The following is a 19,354-nucleotide window of genomic DNA, read 5'->3' on the forward strand; positions in this document are numbered from 1 at the left end:
GTTTAATTTTTCTACAGTATGTTGAATAATTCTTCAGAAAACTTATCTGTCAGGGATGAACACTTGAAATCTAGTACACTGCTTAGCACACTGCCCAGGTATTTTCATCTCATATTTTAGAACTTCCTTGTAACTATGAAGTATAGCAAGGAGGACTAAGTTTCTGTTTTATATTTCACACAGTTGCAGAAGATACCTTTGGGATAGATTCTTTACTTGCAAAAATACTCTCCACCTTGAGCTGCTTCTGCTTTACCTCACCTCACTCTGCTATAATATAAAACACACTCCTTTCAGATCCACAAAAGCATACACGTTTGGCAGTCCCAATGTCATTGTCAAAATTAATCCCTTTGTATAAACTACCTTTCTAAGCATAACTAGCTGATTGCTTGAAGGGATTGAGGTTAAAAGCAGTAAGGGGAAAAGGAAAAAAAAATACAAATCATTTCTAGTGCAAGCAAAGATGATGTGCCCACTAGTGCTTCAGGAAGTGTTAGTCTGCTAAATTGTAAGAGGTGTCTTCACAAGAATAAGAAGAAATCTATATTTCTACTTACGCAGTTGGTATTAATAATGACCTGGTATATCAATCTGTATCATCCTGACTTAGAGAATATGCCCTTGGTTCTACACGACTGACAATTACAGAAAGTACAGACTCAACCTTTACTGTAGGCTTTCTAAAACAATTTTACAGGAGAAAATGACTGGGTTGAAAGAAAAAGAAAACAAAACAAAAAAAAAATAGAAAACAGACAAAGGTAAAATTATCCAGACAGCCAAAAGCACGACTCTCCAGTAGCAGAAGCTAAGGCAGGGCAATCTTCTATAACAATCTACCAACCTTTTCTAATTTATCATGTATGCAGCACTTTGATTAAGTTGCTTTCTTTTATGGTCTATAAAAATAGACTGTGAAGCTAAGACATACAGAGTTTAAGCATCTCAAACAGAAATGTTTGACATAATTAGTCAGTGGCTGGGGTAGAGAAAGATCCAAAATACTGCTTTCAGGCCACCAAAGTATTACCAAAAATCACAAATAAAACTTCTGGCACATAAAGGAAAATAAATGTTACATTGGAAAGGTGATTTTGACTGATATGACATATTGACTATATGCTGTGACACACAGATGACTGACATACTACAGTATGTCAGTTTTTAAACAGATTAAAAACTTTTTAGATGCTACGCACAAGAGTAGCTCCTAGATAGGAAGTGAACTGAAGACAGCATGATAATAAATCTAATTAGTCCTTTGTAAGACCAAACCATTCAGGTGAACAGTAAAACAATGCAACTAAACTTTGCTTTGCAGGTGTACTTTTTATTCAGTATGATCAGTGGCATTACTGTAGGTCATAGATTCAAATAAGCAAGTGTAACATCACTAACTACAATGGTGTTTAATATGTCTAATCTGAAATTGCTGACTGATTCATCCTAATGAATTAGGATTAACTAATTAACTATTAACTAATAATCCATATTAGTTAAATCTGTTGAATCAATACACTCAGAATGTTCGCTAAAAATAAAAGATCTGAGGGCTAATCATTTATTCATCTGATTTTCTTTTGGCAGCTTAATTTTTAAGAAACTGTTTTTGAAATTATATTCTATGAAAATTATGCTCAACTAAATATGGAGCATCATTTCCTTCAATAGAATTAACTCATACATATTGCTAGTATTACCAGCCAATATTCTAGCATCTAGTATTACCAGCCAATATTCAATATTAGCAACTACTAAACACAGCGCCATATGTCTATTTAAAAATATTTTCAGAGGATGAAATACATGTCACTTACTTTTCGTTGCTTTACAGAATCCAGTTTTACCAACCAATATGATGCCACTTTTGTTTTGTGGTGTTTCCAATTATCCATAATCTGTAGTAATTGCAGAACATAAGATAAATACATAATAAGCAACAGAAATCTGATCGTTCATTCACAGACATTCCTCATGTCAAACAGTGTGAGTATCAAAGCAAACCAGATCTCTACGAGAGCTTATTCTCAAAAAGAAATAGAAAAATATTTGAAAATGTATGTGTGGGAGCATTTGCAAAGAAGTACGCAGTCTTTCAGTCTAATCCTACCCTCTTTTCCACTTGATTCTGCAACTGTACACTACAAAGCAGGTAGAAACTTGTCTTGGCTGACATAGTCGAGATTCCTTCAACACAGCAATAGTTTGATAATGCAGAACTGTTAATCTATTTAAATAGTAAGCTTTTTGCTTCACAGAAGACACTAAATATACATTGAAAACATCCCTTCTATAAACAATCATGAGAACTGCAACATTTTCCTTCAGTGATGTCTAAATGCTCCCAAAACAGCTTGATGTCTGAACATAAATTTTTATTTTCGCTTTATCTTTCTATTCTATTCCAGTTCAGTACCTGCTGAAAGTTCTGCCTTACTGACAACTAATACACCATTTCTTATTTTCTTCCACAATGAAATACTATTTTCCAACAGAAATTGGTGTTCTGCAATACAGAAATGCATTTATAATCACAGTAATGCTGTATTAGAAAGCACCACTAGATGGAGTGCATACACACAGACATACATACGGACATATGCATACACAAATACACAGGCATATGTATATAAGCACATACATTTCTGAAGGAGAAAATCTAATGAGGCATTTTATTCTACTTCTAAGATGAGGAATTCAGTATGCTAGTTATGAACACTGTCTTCTAGAATCACTGAAATCAACCATCAGAATAAGGCAGCCACAAATAGCACAGACTACTAGAGACATAATCAACATGTTTCCAAAATTTTGAAAGCTCATGAGACAATGGATATTTTCAACTGGATAATATTCTCAGTTGAAGAATGAAGAGATAATGTCCTCATGCGAATGAATGCAGAATTTATCCATGAGAATGAAGCACCTGTTTCCACTCTCAAAACATTTGTTCAGCTCACTACAGGCTGTGCTTACTACATTAGAATACACGTGTTCATTTAAATGGCTTGTTCTACCAAGCTGAGAAGAAAACTTCTATTTTATTTTTTATTTTCCAAGCTGATGTTACTTTCTTAGCAGTTAGATATTTAAAAGGGATCTAGATACTGTGTATTTTCTGTTTATATATATGAATATTAGGGCTTGCTTTTTAATTCCTCTTTACATCAAGCATAGTTTCACATTTCTTTGATACCAAGTGATGAGGCTCACAACAATGTTGGATGTGAGGAAAAACTGGCAAACTAAAAAGCCAAAAAGAGTATGAGTAGTACTCTTTGACGCTAACAAACCTCCATTTTGCCTTACATACCATTCTGAATTTTCCCATATGCTTATTTCAGAGCAAATTAAACATCTCAAGATCAGTATTAACAATATCACATGAAACAAACTTAACTGTAACATTCTTCTTAGCTCACTCAGAAGTTTGAACTTCCTACACAAAAAAAACCTGAAGTTTCCTAACCTTCCTGATTGTTTCTCGTGTATTCAATGAGGACATGAGAATATTTTCACTATTGCTCCCTTAAGGCCAGCAAGTATATAGCTCTCCAAGATTTTGAAATCTTTTGCATTATCCTGAATTATGGAAGTTATGAGGCATAAACTGAACTTCCTACTTTCCTACATTTTAGTGGCCTAAGTAATGATTATCTAGCCTGTATGTAATTCTTCTTTCTTATTGATACTTACATCTTCTATAATTAATTCTGTCTCTTCATCTGTTTTTCCTGGGAACTTCATTCTCATGTCATTGAAAATGAGAAGAGCCTCTTTTGTCAAAGCATCTTCTTGCTCTTTTGTTTTCTGTTGCAGCAAAGATTCAGTCTAAAACCAATACGAAACAGATGTAAGATTTCAGCTGCGTTATTAGATTATCATTGCAAAGATGTTTCCTTGATAAAAATATTTTTTTCTAAACAGGGTGACATAAAATATTTTTAACAGGCATAGACATAATCATCTAAAACACATTTAAAATACACGTCTACATCTCACATACACCAATCTATCAGAAGTATTTATGGTTTTCAAGAAACACAAGAAAACAGAGTTTGAAAATAAGTTTGTTTGAAACAAATTAAGAAAAAAATATATTAGATATTTATGACGCCTGACATTTAAAATATAAACTTGAAATTTAAATAACACATTTTGAATTTAAACTCAATATAATAAAGCAAAAGGGAAATTAGTAGTCATGATAAACTTCATTTCCGTTCTGCAACAAACTCAAGTTAGAAGTTAATGGAAACTGTCTATCATACAACATTGTGTCTAGCTTTCACAGAAACACTAAAAAGTAAAGGATGCCCCTCTTCTCTGGTCAGTGGAGATCCTGCCATTGTCATCAAGAGTAAATATTTTGTTTATAGTTTCAGTGTTTTTTTTTTTTCTTTCTTTTGTTTTTTTTTTTTTTTTTTTTTTTTTTTTTTTTTTAATCAACAGCAATTTGAATCTCTACAATGTCTGGATAAGACTCTCTGAAAGGGGTGTTTTGGGTTTGTTTTTGCTTTTATTTATTTATTTTTTTTTTAATCTTAACCATTAGTTAAGGGTATTTCTGATCGTTTTTGTTTTTGCATGTCATTGTGTTTGGCTTAGTTTTATGTTTTTTTCAAAACTGGAAGGTTATTTCAGAATTATTAGACATTTCTATATTCATATTTTGCGAGAACTAAAACACTTACCTGAGGTCATTTTTGTCTTAAGATAGTGATAAATATTGTCAAGCGTACCAAAATATTTTGCTACATAATATATAATAATGTGGCTGAAATAATGAGGTAGCAGATATTTCTAAATTCATTGTTGCTTATTACTGCCATAATAATTGTATGTAATTTCCAAATGTAGATGCCACTTTTAAGCTTAGTTATCCATACCTTTAGTGCATTTGGCTTTTACCAACCTCAAAAATGGCAACATATTGCTTTCTCCTTGCCAAAAAGATTGATACACTATCATATATATACATATATATATATATATACACGATTTCTGAGTATAGTCATAGTTATACTTTAACAATTTTGATTTTATCCTAGCAGTAATATATATTACATTATTCTTAGTTACAAAAATAATTATGAACAGAATTCCATTCCCAATACAGTGCTGAATTATGGGCAGATTTTTTATTAATCTATTCTGTAAGTAATTTTACTCACATTATTTTAAGAAACATGACCTACTATCACCCAATATAACTGTTCTGTACATCAAGATCATTTCTGTTGCAAAGTATTCTCAATGCGAAAGTAAGTATAGTTTCTTACTAATGTTCATTTGAGTACCCCATTTTTAATGTCACATTGTGAGAGACTAGTTTTAATCTTTCAGTAATTTGTATTTGCTACAGACTTAATGTGAAGAGAAAAATTTATATTAGTCCTGTCTCATTAAACTCTCAGAATACATTTTGATAATAAAAGGATACCTTTTAATCTTGAGATAGTTAATGTGACAAAAAATACCTCAACACTCTGAAGCAAATTAATTAGGATTACAAAAGGATTTCTCATATTCAGATCTCACTGCAATACAGAAAGGGTGCAAATGTGGGTTAAAAGTGTCAATTCTCTTGCCCTTCCTCCCTGCTCCCATCTTCAGGAGAATTATTTGCATGATATAATATAAAGATCAGCCACACAAACATGAACTGAAACACACCACCACTAGCACTCAACACACACTGCCTAAGCAAACACATGCTCTGCCATAGAAACACAGGAGACATGGCTTAGTTGTTAAGATATCAAAAAGAATGACACTCTGGTCACAAAAGGAAAAAAAAAATGTATGGTTCAGAAACACACTGGGAACTTATAACTAACAAACAATTAAATCTTTAATCTCATCTACTTATTAATTCTTTAGTTAGGCTACTTGAGCTGTTACTCTCATCCACTCCAGGGACAAGCTTCAAAATGGAAGTTTTCAACCTTACTTAAAAAGCCTGCTCAGATACTTACTTATCTATAGTTTCTAAATTGTTGTTAACTATTTGAAAGTGGAGTCTTATTGCAGTGGTATAGGGTTTATTTGAAATAGCTTCACTAACCTGAAAATGTTCTACAACAAAGACCCAGACAAAGTCTTAACAGTGGCAGGTAGTGCTTTATTCTGGCACAATATACTGACCCAAGAAGAATATACTGATTTTGAAATATCAATACATTTTTGTTAGTGTAAAATTTTTGGAAGGTAGGCAAATCCTTAATTTAAGAATCAGATGTCTCCAGATAAGTCACACAACCTTTTCATGAAGGATAAAAACACTCTCTACCTTCAAGAAACTATTTTGGAGATTAAGTTTTTCAGTCAAAAAACTCTATTGTTTCCGTTTTCATAAAATGTGACATCTGTATGGCTGCACCAGAAAGACAGATCACAGCTAGCAGTAAATGTTTAGTGTAAAGGTCTGGACATCTTACAGTCTTGAGTATCTGTTGAAATAGATTTGACTATAGTACATCAGCATTTCTGACACTATAAAAATTGGTGATGTACGTATCTAGTTTTAGAGAAACGGAACAAATTTTGAATGCAACTGCTACGTTAACTCACCCCTGAAGAGTTCATAGTTCCCAAGCTGGGTGTCTGAGAGGCTCTGGCTGAACATGGGCTGCGATTTAAAGAATGGGACCTGCTCACAGAGGATGCACGCTGGATTTGCAGAGATGCCTTGGCTGAAAGGGGACGTTGCTCAGCTGCTTGCGACTGTGTAGTCAATATTGATATTGAACGAGGACAACTTACAGAACGTCTTATTGGACCTGAGGATGATGTGGAGGATGAATGTGATGGAGCTTTTATATTTTTAATTGAAGGTTTCCAGTTCATTCTACCTGCAGACAAATTAAATGGATGAAGCAACCATTTATTATTCTTTTAACACTCATTTTTCAGTCTTTGTGACTAACATACATAACATATGTATACATATGTGGTACCATAATGTATTTTGACTAATGACTGGATATGCAATAGTCAGTCATGTCAGTATCCCTAATATATATTTTATACACTCCATAAAACACCTATTTCTTCCTCAAAGTCAGCTTTAATCTAGTAGGTTCTATAATATACATCAGATTTATGATAGAGCACATATTCCTTATAGGTTAGAAAGACAGTGTGTGGCTGCTACGTGTGGCTTCTTAACTGGAAGAATATGGAGAGAAAATCTGTTGATGGATTCATTTGTATACCAGCCCCCAAGTCTGCTCCTGCACAACTGTACAGTTTTTTAATTCAATCTCCTGCTAAATAAAGGACACTGCTATGAAAACTAATTTTTTAGAAGTATTCTGTGTAAGCAGTTACATGATGAAATTCTTCTAGATAATACACTACTAAAACAAAAAAATAACGTACAGTATAAATCACGTTCAACAGATCGTGGTCACACTAATGATCTGCAACAAGCAACAAAACCATCAGCAACCTAATGAAAAAAAAAGTGTGCAGGGATTTCATCTGAAATATATTATCTTCTAATATATACTACTCCTCCTGATACATTTCTTTATCCTTACTATATTCCAGCAAACTCAGACTTAATAAAGAATTTCTTTTCTAGGGAAAGAACAGTCTTCTCAAAACAGCTAACAACAAAGAGGAATATTCACAATATTTCACAGTGTAGCCCATGTGTGCAAAAAAATCATTCACTTTTTCCTTTTTTTAAATTAGTTCTCATTAATTTAGAAAAGATTTTAAAGAAGATGAAACAAACCACACCACTGTTTAAATCTGAGTTACAAATGTTGATAGCAGCTACACTCTGAAATACTGAAGCTTTTTATATAATTCATTGTGTGCCAGTCTTAATTGGAATTACTGGAATTTAACTTACCTGATCGTTCCAAAGTTCTATATTTATTTTCTTCAACATCATATGATACTTTTTTCTCCTCTTTTTCATTGTGATCTTCCTTTTCAGTATCTTCCTCTGATTCTGACACACCACTACTGCTATCACAGCTACTGTCACTATCGTAGTTCCTAAGTTTTCTTAAGGTCTGTGCACTTTCTGGCATAGAAAACAAGGGCTAAAGAGGGAAAAAAAAAAAAAAAAAAAAAAAAAAAAAAACACATAATCCCAAAAGAACACTTTATTATCAGACTAGGTTCCTGATTCAGGGATGTTCATTGGTACATATTTAAGACCTCTCAAATTAAACTGGAAGTTTGTGCTTAATTTTCCAAGAAACGCTTAAGTATTTTATTAACCTGATGACATAATAATCCTAATCTTTCTCACCCTAGCTGAGAGCAAAGTACTTTATATAATGAGGGGAAAAAAATTGTGATTTTATTTCAAGTATGGCTTACGTTACCTGGCATTCTGCATCTTAGTTTGAAATCATAAACCAAGTGATATAGAATGCCATTTTCCATCAGTTTAAATCCCTAGTTGATAATTTAATAACTGAAGCTGTGGTTTAACAATGATCGGTTTGAAGTAAATAAGTACATTTGGGAACTTTGGCTGCTACACTTCTGAAAGAGAAAGTAATTAATTCACATCGCATGGAAAGCAAAAACTGGAAGAATATAGCAAGCTTTCCTAGGTGTCTTAGTGTTCTGTGTGCGCGTGGGATTCAGTGCCATTAGGTAATTAATCTTGTGCTATTATCAAGGGTACTGTGAGATAAAAAGCAAAAAGTAGGAGACAGAACACCACAAACACAAGAACAGAAAGTACAACTGAAAGTTCCTCTTCTTCTATCAACCATCAGCCATATAAGAAAAACGCAATGCTAATAATATCCTCCATTATATCTATTATCCTAAGTAGTCTTCTGTGGTCATTTCTTTTTTCTATGTTTCCTACCCAGTAACTCTCAGCTATAAGGAGCTATGTTGATGGCCTCATCTTCCTATTCCTCTAATGGATGCAACTAAAATTTGAACTACAAAAATTAATATTGTAATTCCTGAACATATTTTGGATTAGAGTGGAATGGAGACCTCTTAGAATGAATTTAAAGTGTCCTATTATTTTAGTGCAATGTAATTCACCAGGACTTATTCTGAAGGGTAGTAGAACAAAGCCCCAAAAGTACTATTCCTGCAAGATGCACTTTATAACTGAACATGTTCTACATAAACTTCTATTCTAGCCAAGGAGGGAAATGAGATTTCTGACACTAACATAGCAGTGACAGCACGTTTACGTGGCCCAATCTTTTAAATCAGGTAAGACAGAGTTAAAGAAGTATATGCCATTGTGAAGACCCCGGCAAATGTTCAGATTACACAAAGAATATTTCTATGTCTATCTACCCTCAAGGGGCAAATTAAGGTGCCCCAACACTTACTGCTTTCTCAAAAATAGCTGTCCTCATCATAAAATGCAGTGTAACATGGGAATATGTTGATTAGACGTTGCTAATGAGTTGTACAAGGATTAATACACATTTCTGATCAAAATTCAGAAGGGCTTTAAAGTAGATCCCGTTTCTGTAACCACTTACTTGTACATATATTCCTGACACTTTTCACCATAAACAGTAAGAACATCCTGACCAAGACTTCATGTCAACTAACCAACAAGAATAAAAAAGTCAAAAAATTACTAAAAGCAATGATGACAAATAAGTTTGATCTGAGTTTAAACTGACCTTTTAAAATAGGAAATGTTCAACTGCTTCTAATCAGCTTAATTTTCTCCTTACATTAACCTAGTTTTTCTTTAATTAAACCTATCTGGTTTTACATCAGAAGAATAAAACATAAAAATAATTGCTCATTTCCTTTAAAATATCTGTGCTATTTTATTTCCTTTGTTCTTTTTTTCCTGCACAAAGAACAGGTTCAACACAATAAACACGAGAGTAAACCTTACAGTGTGCAAGTATGAGCGGCCCTCTACAGGCTACAAATAAACCAGGCAGAATTCCAGAATGTATTTCTCAATCTAAATTGAATTCAGTAATATTTTAATTGCACATAAAAATGCCTTTATCTTGAAAAATTCTCAACTCATTTTCTAGCCTGAGATCCTAATTACATTAAAATAAAAACAAGGTTGAAATTCCTAGTAAACATAGTACAGTCATTATATGCAAAGCCTATTACAAACACACGCATATAGGTATAGGTATGGAGGAGAAAGAAAACACTTCTCTGTTAATTCTTCCAACTCATATATATAACATTTTCCAAGCATGCACTGTCATCAGGTTCCCTTATGAAGGCAGCGTGTCCAAGGCAGAGTGTCTAACTCCCTAGACAGTAGCTTTCGTCAGCAGACCAACTAATAAAGTTTAAGAGAGGACAGGACTTGATGACCTTCTGAAAAAAAACTTTCATGTAGCAAAACGCGAGGTGAGAAGTACTGTTCCTACAGCTTCAGATCTGTTTTGTCTGTCAGGCCTATTAGGCGTTGTATACGTTAACTTGTTGGATACCGTAGTGGATCTTTACTTTGCAGGACTTTTTGAATACCATAAAATGGGTTTTTACAGTTAGATTATTTTCATATCTGATAGACTGACTGGCAGTTCTACCCCCTACCACACTCACCAGATTCATATACGAGATCTCACAGTAGACCTTTTAAAAAGAAGTGTCCCATGAAACACACATCATTATCTACATGCACCTCACCCCATAACAGAAAGTGGTGATGTTCTTTCAGTACAAGGACCATCCACAATGACACCTCTGTTTTAAAGGTAACGCACAGGATGTTATGCAACCACGGAAGTCCCAGTACTCTGCTGTCACAGTAGGTACGCTTTAAAGGACTGAGAGGCATATCAGGACTCTAAAAGAATGCAGGAATAGAGATGTCGTAGAACATGGCATCTGAACACTTCAAGTAAAAGAACTGGGTAAACAATCTGCTTGGGTAAGCTAGTTTCATTGTCCTCTCTTCCAATCTCCCATTTTTATGGGCACAAAAGGAATTTTGGTCATATGTAATTTTTTATTTCTCTTACAAATGCAAATATTGTACTGGTAGAGCAGCTTATGAGCTGCAGTATTCATTTGTTTGCTATACGAGAAGACCATGTTACATGATCTCACCCATAAATTGATCAAACTTCATCTAAAGGCTAGTTAAGAGAAGTTGCTCAGTTTGCACTCACTACCCTATTAAATGTTTATGGCCTCCAGCTTAGAAATGGCTTGTGTGCAACCAGTAAAGAGCTAGTATAAATCAAGTCTGAGTGCATGCAGTCAACCAGATGATGCTCTTTGGGAGAAGAGAGGGTTCTGGAAAAAGGAAAAATGTAATTGAGATGTTAAACTTGAATTAAGTAATCTTATTTTAAAAAATTGAAAACAAAGCTTCAAGAAGACTCGCTAAAGAATGTGGGTTGTATGTGTTTCCAGAGTAGTCTGAATGGGTTCTTTGCTTTAAAGGAGTCCATTGCTGTTAAAGCACTGCCTCACAAAATCCCTTTATTTTTAATAACATTAGTGCAAAAATCTGTCTTAATAGATGTACAGATAGATGTTTGAATGTATAGCTCTAACTCCAAAATGCACAATTGTAAAAACATATAGCTCTGCGGATTCTTGCATATGTATAGAGCACCACTGCAAGCTCAGGACAATTGTCAGCATTCATTTGGTAAGGAAATTCACATGTTTCCAGGTTGTAGATCATGTTCTCAAACATAAAATGCTGATGAAACTTTTACTTGTTTTTTAAAATGAATTCATCAGGCCTCAGAAACCTAAATGTGGGCTTTTTCAAACAGATTTGACCTAAGAAGTTCGTAGAATGTAGAAACATACTACTGTTTCCTAAATTATTTACTAGCTTGTAGAGATACAGACTGTGTGTAAAGCAAAGGCCTGAGTGAACTACGTGTGTAACCATAAGGTATTAAGCTAGAAGCAATACACATTCAAATAAATTCTGATTCTGGATATGAAACAGGCTTCAAAAGATATTATGCAACCCTTTCAGCCACTAAATAAATTGCAGATACATCACAATCAGAATTAATTCTTTGAGCTTCCATAGTGCCTTTTATCCCAGGATCTCAACACTCTTTAAAGGCACTAATCAATTAAAATTCAAAGTACTCTTCTGAGATAGGCTATGAACATAAAAGATCATTTCACCCATTGAAATCAAGTAATCTCTTACACGACAGTTGCTACCATGCACAACAATGCTTCAAAGTAGTTTAGACTGGAAAAAGAATCCTACATCCAGTTGAAACTATAATGGTATTTAGTTGGACAAAAAGTAATTCCTGGGGCCTGAATTATCCTTCTTTTCAAATTTCAAAAAAAAAAAAAAAATGGCTAATGGAAGCCTGAAAAAGAAAGTTTCTTTCAGGACCAGCCAGCTAAACTCCCCAGAGTGATGAGTGGGTGTACAGACTGTACCTCTTTATAGAGTGGCATAAAAATGTGTTATTTAAAACAGTCAAATACCTTAGGTCCTCGCTGTCTTGTGGGTTTTCCCATTAGTTTGTCATCATCTATTTCACATTGCTCCAGAAGATCCAAAATATCCTCTTCCTAGAAATGCAAATGTCACTATGATTAATTCAAAGTAGGACATATTCTATCCCTCCAAAGGTGAAGGGGCAACTTGTAAGAATTGAAAATTATTCCCATTACTAACTCCTGAAATAAGACTATGAATGCCTCTACAGAAGAATGTAGAAGTATTTCCTCTGACGCATGTATCTCTGTTTGCAATCAACATGATATTGAAAGGTGAATTCAAGCTTTAAGATTACTAAAGATAAAAGTCTGAACAAAGGGCTAAAGATTCCTGTAAAACTGCTGGATGATGCCAACTAGAAAGATAGGAAATAATTTCTCAGATTTTAAATTAAATCACATTACTTGGTTATTTAAAGTACAGCTGGTTGTCCTACCATTTATTTTTGACTACTTAAGTAGGCAATAAAGTCTTCAGATAAAATCATCTTCACTAGTTTAAGGTAAGACATCTCTGAGGCTATACAGTTAAAATCTTCTAATCCATATAAGTGGATAAAAAACTGGAGGACATTACTGGGCGAAGGAGGAGGCAATTACCAGCCTATAAGCAGTTTCTGACTGCGTTCGATTTGGCCATGGATAAGGCTGAGGATCGGGGAAATGGAAAAGAAGCTTAAAGGCATCTAGCCTGTCTCCACCCTGGAGCCACTGTAATTTAACAAGATTCAAAATCTGGCCCACAAGCTGCACAAAGAGTAATAATAAAACGATGGAAATATTATCAAATACTATTTATTAGCCACCACACATGATTATGGTGAAACTAATCCACAAGGTTACATTAGAATTCCAAGATAACCAACTCCAAACCCAACACTTCTACGCTTCAGTACCTTCATTCTTTTTAAAGGGTTATTCATTTCCCGCTGAAGGGAAGCTGCTCTCCCGGCAAGGAATGTCTGGAAAGCAGTGGCTAACAAACTCTCATACTTTTCAAGTAAAGTCTTATCATCAGGAGGGTAAATTCGCCTACAATCGGGAAAAAAAAAATGAAACTGAGATTATACAAAGCATAGAAGCAGAACTACTTATCACACTGGGAACACAAAACTAATGCAGTTAATTCACAAAGTTTTCCATGATGCACCACAGACTTTTCCATGATGCATATTTACCCTGTCTGTAATTATTATAAAGCACATACTCTGAGCAATGCTCTTTAATCTAATTTTAACTCTGTGAACACATACTTACTTAAACTTGCAATTAGCTAGTCAAAAGAAAAAGAAAAGAAAAAAAAATAAAAACCCCATGCAGTTTATTCTACAAAAATATCAAAATTGAATTTTGCAATACTCCCTGAAATTTCAACAGCAGGTCTGAATGATGTAAGAAATACTAACAAAACAGTGTATTTCAAATTCAGTGGCATAAAACAATTTGGTTTAGTAATAAAATGACACAAAAATCTGAACAGTTGATTTGATTTAATGGGTAAGACATAAATTAAAGATTGAATATGCACTATACTTGAAGGCTACATCTTCCAATATAATGGACAGAAGGAAAGAGTCACTATAAGGAAATTTTTATGCGGTTCATGGATGCACAGACCAACACTTTTTTCATTACAGTAGCTATGCCATTATTCTCTAAAATTGCATGTAAAGAGATTATGACAATCTGAAAAACAGGACTTCATGATTTATTCATGCTCATCAATGAACAATACGCTTTGAAGAAAACCACTCCAATTCATTTGTCATGAATACTTAAAGCATGGCATAAAATGATGAAGGTGGAAGGAATTACTCCTCACTTACTGTAAGGAGTAATCCATAAGCTAATTCTGCCTGCACTGTGCAAGGCCTAGGAGTCAGCTTTATATCAACTGGCATAATGTGGCTTGTATGTTTTTGCTCACTTTTTGTGAACATTAACAAGGTTCTCTTCCTTTTCACTGTTTTCCTTCTCAAAAAACTTCTTTCGCAGTGCAAGGGAGAAAAGGTGGATGTGCTCCCATTAGACTATGGGCAAGTCCACAAAAAACTAAAAGATGACTCTACTTTGCACAGATTGTCCATACCAGCTTTAATCTAGTTGCATAGTTTTAATGGTGTTGATTCTACTGCTAGAAGAGAGACATAGAATAATTATTTTAAAGATAGAATATTCATTTTAACATATGTAGAAAAACACTGCAGCTAAATGCAATTGCAAAGTCATATACATTATTTTCAGTTTCTCAGAAATTCACAAATACTTAAACACATGGTTCCTACTTTGAATACTCAAGCAGTCCTACAGAATTCAACAGATTAGTTGTGCTTTAAGAGAAATACTTGGTTAAGCCACTTGCTGAACTGGTATTCATAGATATAATGTCTAAAGCAAAACCTATTGAGGTACAGAAAGAAGCTGTTCAAAGGACTGGTATTTAAAAAGTTAAATAAAAATAAAGTTTAAAAAGTATTTAAAGGTTGTGCAGACAGATGACTTTCTCTGGATTTTTATTCAGAAAACAGTATTAACCCATGAAGCAATAATAACGCCCAATATTTCCATGATTCTATGACAATGCCTGAGAGATGCCAGTCCTGCTTGCAGGAGGACAATTACACAGGGAAAATATTGCACAATGCTTACATAAAATTTCTCTGCCTCTCTAGCTAAGATTCCTTGACTTCTCAGGCCATGCTGATCCTTCAGCCTTTTTGCACATGCATAGTCACAAGAAAACACACAGTTGTTCTTCCCTTTTACATGTGCACATTTCTCATGAAAAAATATTTCACATTTTTTCCTGAGAAAAAAAATAAAAACGTTTTGTATTTGTCTCAATTTAGATTTACCAAAAATCAAAAAATAAAGGAAACTCTGGCTCAGTTTCAACCCAGAATAGAATTAGCAACTTCAAATGGAATCAGTTAAAAAGTTAGTTTTTCAATTACATTGAAGTCTAAGTGTATTAAAACATCATGACATTTCTCTTTCTTACAGCCTAAGTAATATGAAAACATCTGCTTCATTGTGCAGGTTTTTGATGTAATCCTTCAGCTTCATATAGATCAAGAAAGGATACAATTAAAACTGGGAATGTTACAAAGAAATAATTTTTGTAAACAAAATGTTAATTCATCAAAATCAAATTTTTTCTCAGATACACGTTTCAATGAAATTCTTACTGAGAACTTTATTGGGAAATACAGAACATCTGTTTAAAAAGCAGAGACAAAGAACAGCAGTAAAGGCGTTCTGACTAATTCAGAATAAAGTATGTAAACCCCAGACCTCCTACATCCTAGATGAATGCTATAATGATTGGGCATCAGTTCTTTCCAGCTGTTCCCCCCTCTGCTTTACCAAATGTTCATAGGCCTTGTTTTCACTTCTCATTGAAGCAAATGTCAATAAAAATAATTAGAAAAACATCATAAAACAAAATTCTTGTTTTCTGGCCAACATCAATTACAATCAACGAGTTAAAGCTTCCTTCTGAATGTATTTCACCACAGAATCTGGAGATGCTTAGGTTTAAGCCTGCTAAGATCCAAAATGAAAATGCAGAAATACGAACAAAGTATTTCAAATGTCACTCTTTCAGAAGTGATGGAGGAGCCAATAAGGTTTCTGAAGTTTTAGTCAAGATTAAACTTAACATTCAGATCTAATTTTTCATCTTCTGTAGATGAATGCAAGAATACTCCCACCCCAAAATGGTCCCCTATGGATATAAAAAACACCAACACCAAGACTGGTCCAAAATGACAGTCATGGTTCTGGGTACATTGAATGTGAAAAATCATGTCTTTCAAGTAAATACATTGCACAAATACAAGTGACTGATGCCATATAAGTATATACAGAAATTATGAATCAGAAAAAATTACCTGAAGAAAATTTTACTACCTGGTGTACATATTTGTATTTACTATAAATGCCTACACATTTCTGGCAGAAAATTACCATCTACCCACAAACACTTGCTTCCGTTTTTCCTAATGAAAGCCATGAATACTTCCTACTACTACAGTGAAATACAATTACCTGTAGTTCCCCATGTGTCTATTTTCATGCTCCTCTTTAGAAATCTGTTTACGCACTTGTGCAAGTCTTTCTTTCTAGAAATCAGGAAAATAAGCTAGTTATAACTAAGAGAGTAGAAACCACAGCAAGAAAAACACAGTACAGTAAATTTCCTTTATACCAGTTCTTCTTTTCTCCTTTCCAGTGTGTGGCGCTGTTTTTCCCAGTCTGAGGAACCTGGCAACAGTCTTTTCATAGAGCCTTGACCATACAGTCTTTTTTGAGCTTCGGCTTTCTGTTGGGCTAAGTTTCTCCTTTTATCGCTTGTTCTGAAACACAGAGGATATTAAGATGTAACACAATCCAAAGAAAAGTATTTTTTCCACTAGAGTTACAAAAAAGCTTTTACACACAGCAGAATATGTTACAGTTCAAGACCTTTTATAACTATATACATTGCAAAATATATCTAGAACATTCATTTCCATGGAACTCCATGCAAAGCAGGTTTTGCTAATATTGTAGCAGTAGGAATCCAGGAGTCATTTTTTGGAACTAAAGACTTATTGTATTAAATCTTTATGTTAAATCTTGCATGTTAAATTGTCACTTATAACACGACTGAGATAGCCTTTCACTTCAAGGAAACCATCTGCATTTTTCTATCATTCGTGTAGTTCAGGACATACAAATAAAATTCAAACACTCATTGAGAAAATCTATTTTAATGTTAAACTTTTATGGCTGTAAATCTTTACATTTTAAGATGTACTGTAACTACTCTGCACTATAATTTACATACATATACATATATGCACATATAGTGTACAAATATGACTGAATCTGTTTTCTCAAAGTTTGGATTTTCTCCAACATATCCCAACTCCATGTTTTCCTATAAAGGTCTATGGCTTTTGACTGTGCGTGCTACTATTGCCAAAGCAAATTTCCTGTGTGGCCACAAGCCAATGCCATTGCTCATATCCCCAGTTTGAGACCTGTTTAAAAACTCATTAAAACAAGTACTAAAATTACTTCTGTCACTTTGTTTTTGGCAGGCATGTGAACAAGTAATAAAATTAAATTTGGGTTAATTTCAATAGCAAAGCTGACAACAAGGGAAACATTAACATTCTGAAAATATGAAGGTAGAAAAAAGGTTGCCATTTTCTACTAGTCCAATTCAAATACAAAACCCTCCTCCCACATTCAAGCTAACAGAAAGAGAATCAGAGTGAGGATTAGAGGACTAGTTTACCGTATGTTGAGAAGCTTTAATGCATTTAGCAGAACACCTTTTTTTACATCATAGTCTATTTTTTGATCAGTTCCAAAGCTTGGGGCACGATTAATCTGAAAAAAATGAGATACAGAAGACTCAGGAATTTTAAATTCAATAGATATACCTATACTGTAACAGGCTTTGGAGAATTCATTCTATCAAATATAGCAGAGATTTGGAGAATATATGTTGAGAAGCTCATGTCATGTTTTTTATTTTCAAAAATTAGAGCATCAAAAAATCACAAGTATTAGGAGCCAGGAGCTCCTAATCTTTCCTTGATTTCTGCTACCAGGAAGTTTACCATGCAAAGTGCTGCTAAACACATTATAACAGACTATTTGTCATGCTACAGGAAAGAGTTAAAACTGTTCTCTAACTCTCTCCAGTCTGAAAGCAACTTTGAATATGGTTCTTCTCTGAAAAGTAGTAACTATGCAAGAACAGAAAGTTCTAATTCAAGGTCTTCTGAAGTATATTTAAATAACGATTCAGATATGCTTTACAGGAACACCCAGAGGTGTAAGTTGTTAGATCAGTACATAGTATAAAAACATAAAATAACTGACAAATCTCAGCAACAAAACCTTATGATCTAAGTAAAAGTCAACGTTATTCTTCGAAATAATGTTTCTAACATTTTGCATGCACTAAAAATAGCTGAGCAGACAAATATATTTATCAAAACTTTCACAAAAATAAATCTATTGAGTTAGATATGGCCATTTATTTGCACCTTTGTAAAATGTTATCTTGGTCCAATTTTTTAAAGGCATAGAACTCCTAGAAATACATGCATGCACGCGCGCACACACACACACACACACTTACAGAGCACTGAAGCATCCAACTTGGGGCCATACAAAACTACATACTGCTATATTTACATCTGTTTCAGGTGGTACTTAAATTTACAGTAAAATCTTGGTCATAAATTTTGCATTAATAAAGAATGTTATAAAATAATATATGCTACTTATGAGCAGTTGTGGGAATTAACTCTCTGAAAAGTACAAAATAATTTAAATAACTGTTTCTCTTCTATAATGTGAATTTTGGCAAGAAAACTATCTATTACACTTCTGAGGAAACAAATCCATGCTGACTGCACTTATTATGGAGAAAGTTCAAGTGGGGAAAGGAGAAAGAAAATTGTAAGGTGGCATGTGAAATGCTGTTATGAAACCAAGTGCTGTTATGAGACATCGTACAACCACTCCACTACGGCTTCTCTCACTGCCACTTTCATGCATTCATTTAAGAGACTGAAAAGCATTTACAGTTCAAAACGGAAGCCTGCTTTATCACTTGTGTTCTCTAATTTTTGGATGTCATTTATGACAGGAGTCTGAAATCCCAGTCCTACTGTAATCACAGTCCTGAAGAGTAACCAGAGAACCAGTAAAAATCATAGTCCACTTCTGGATAGCTATTGCAAATTCAGGGTGCTAGAATATATTTCTGGTAGCACTAGATGCAAGTCTAATAGAATACAATGAGTGACTGGGTACATTAGAAAGTTAATATATAGAACACAAGTGTGAACGATAAGGGCATTAGTTATTCCATAACAACTCTGTACGTGGATATTTAAATTGCTTCTCAATTTAG

At 33.9% G+C, this 19,354-nt stretch overlaps 1 protein-coding gene across 4 annotated transcripts in view; it reads right to left on the reverse strand.

The window, feature by feature from the left end:
* Positions 1-19,354, reverse strand: part of TTLL7 (tubulin tyrosine ligase like 7) — a 77,155-nt gene that overhangs the window by 13,368 nt on the left and 44,433 nt on the right. For all 4 annotated transcript variants that reach the window (XR_009959140.1, XM_062581784.1, XM_062581785.1 and 1 more), the window contains 9 exons: positions 17,720-17,814; positions 16,643-16,790; positions 16,483-16,556; positions 13,329-13,464; positions 12,418-12,504; positions 7,868-8,063; positions 6,577-6,857; positions 3,700-3,834; positions 1,821-1,901 (listed from right to left, as the gene is read on the reverse strand). Coding sequence is in view for 3 of the 4 variants with exons in the window: in XM_062581784.1 (XP_062437768.1) it covers positions 1,821-1,901; positions 3,700-3,834; positions 6,577-6,857; positions 7,868-8,063; positions 12,418-12,504; positions 13,329-13,464; positions 16,483-16,556; positions 16,643-16,790; positions 17,720-17,814 (1,233 nt within the window). In the remaining variant the exon portion in view is untranslated. The remainder of the gene's footprint in view (positions 1-1,820; positions 1,902-3,699; positions 3,835-6,576; positions 6,858-7,867; positions 8,064-12,417; positions 12,505-13,328; positions 13,465-16,482; positions 16,557-16,642; positions 16,791-17,719; positions 17,815-19,354) is intronic.

The sequence above is a fragment of the Rhea pennata genome, chromosome 8 (assembly GCF_028389875.1).
Source record: "Rhea pennata isolate bPtePen1 chromosome 8, bPtePen1.pri, whole genome shotgun sequence".
NCBI classification, from domain to species: domain Eukaryota; kingdom Metazoa; phylum Chordata; class Aves; order Rheiformes; family Rheidae; genus Rhea; species Rhea pennata.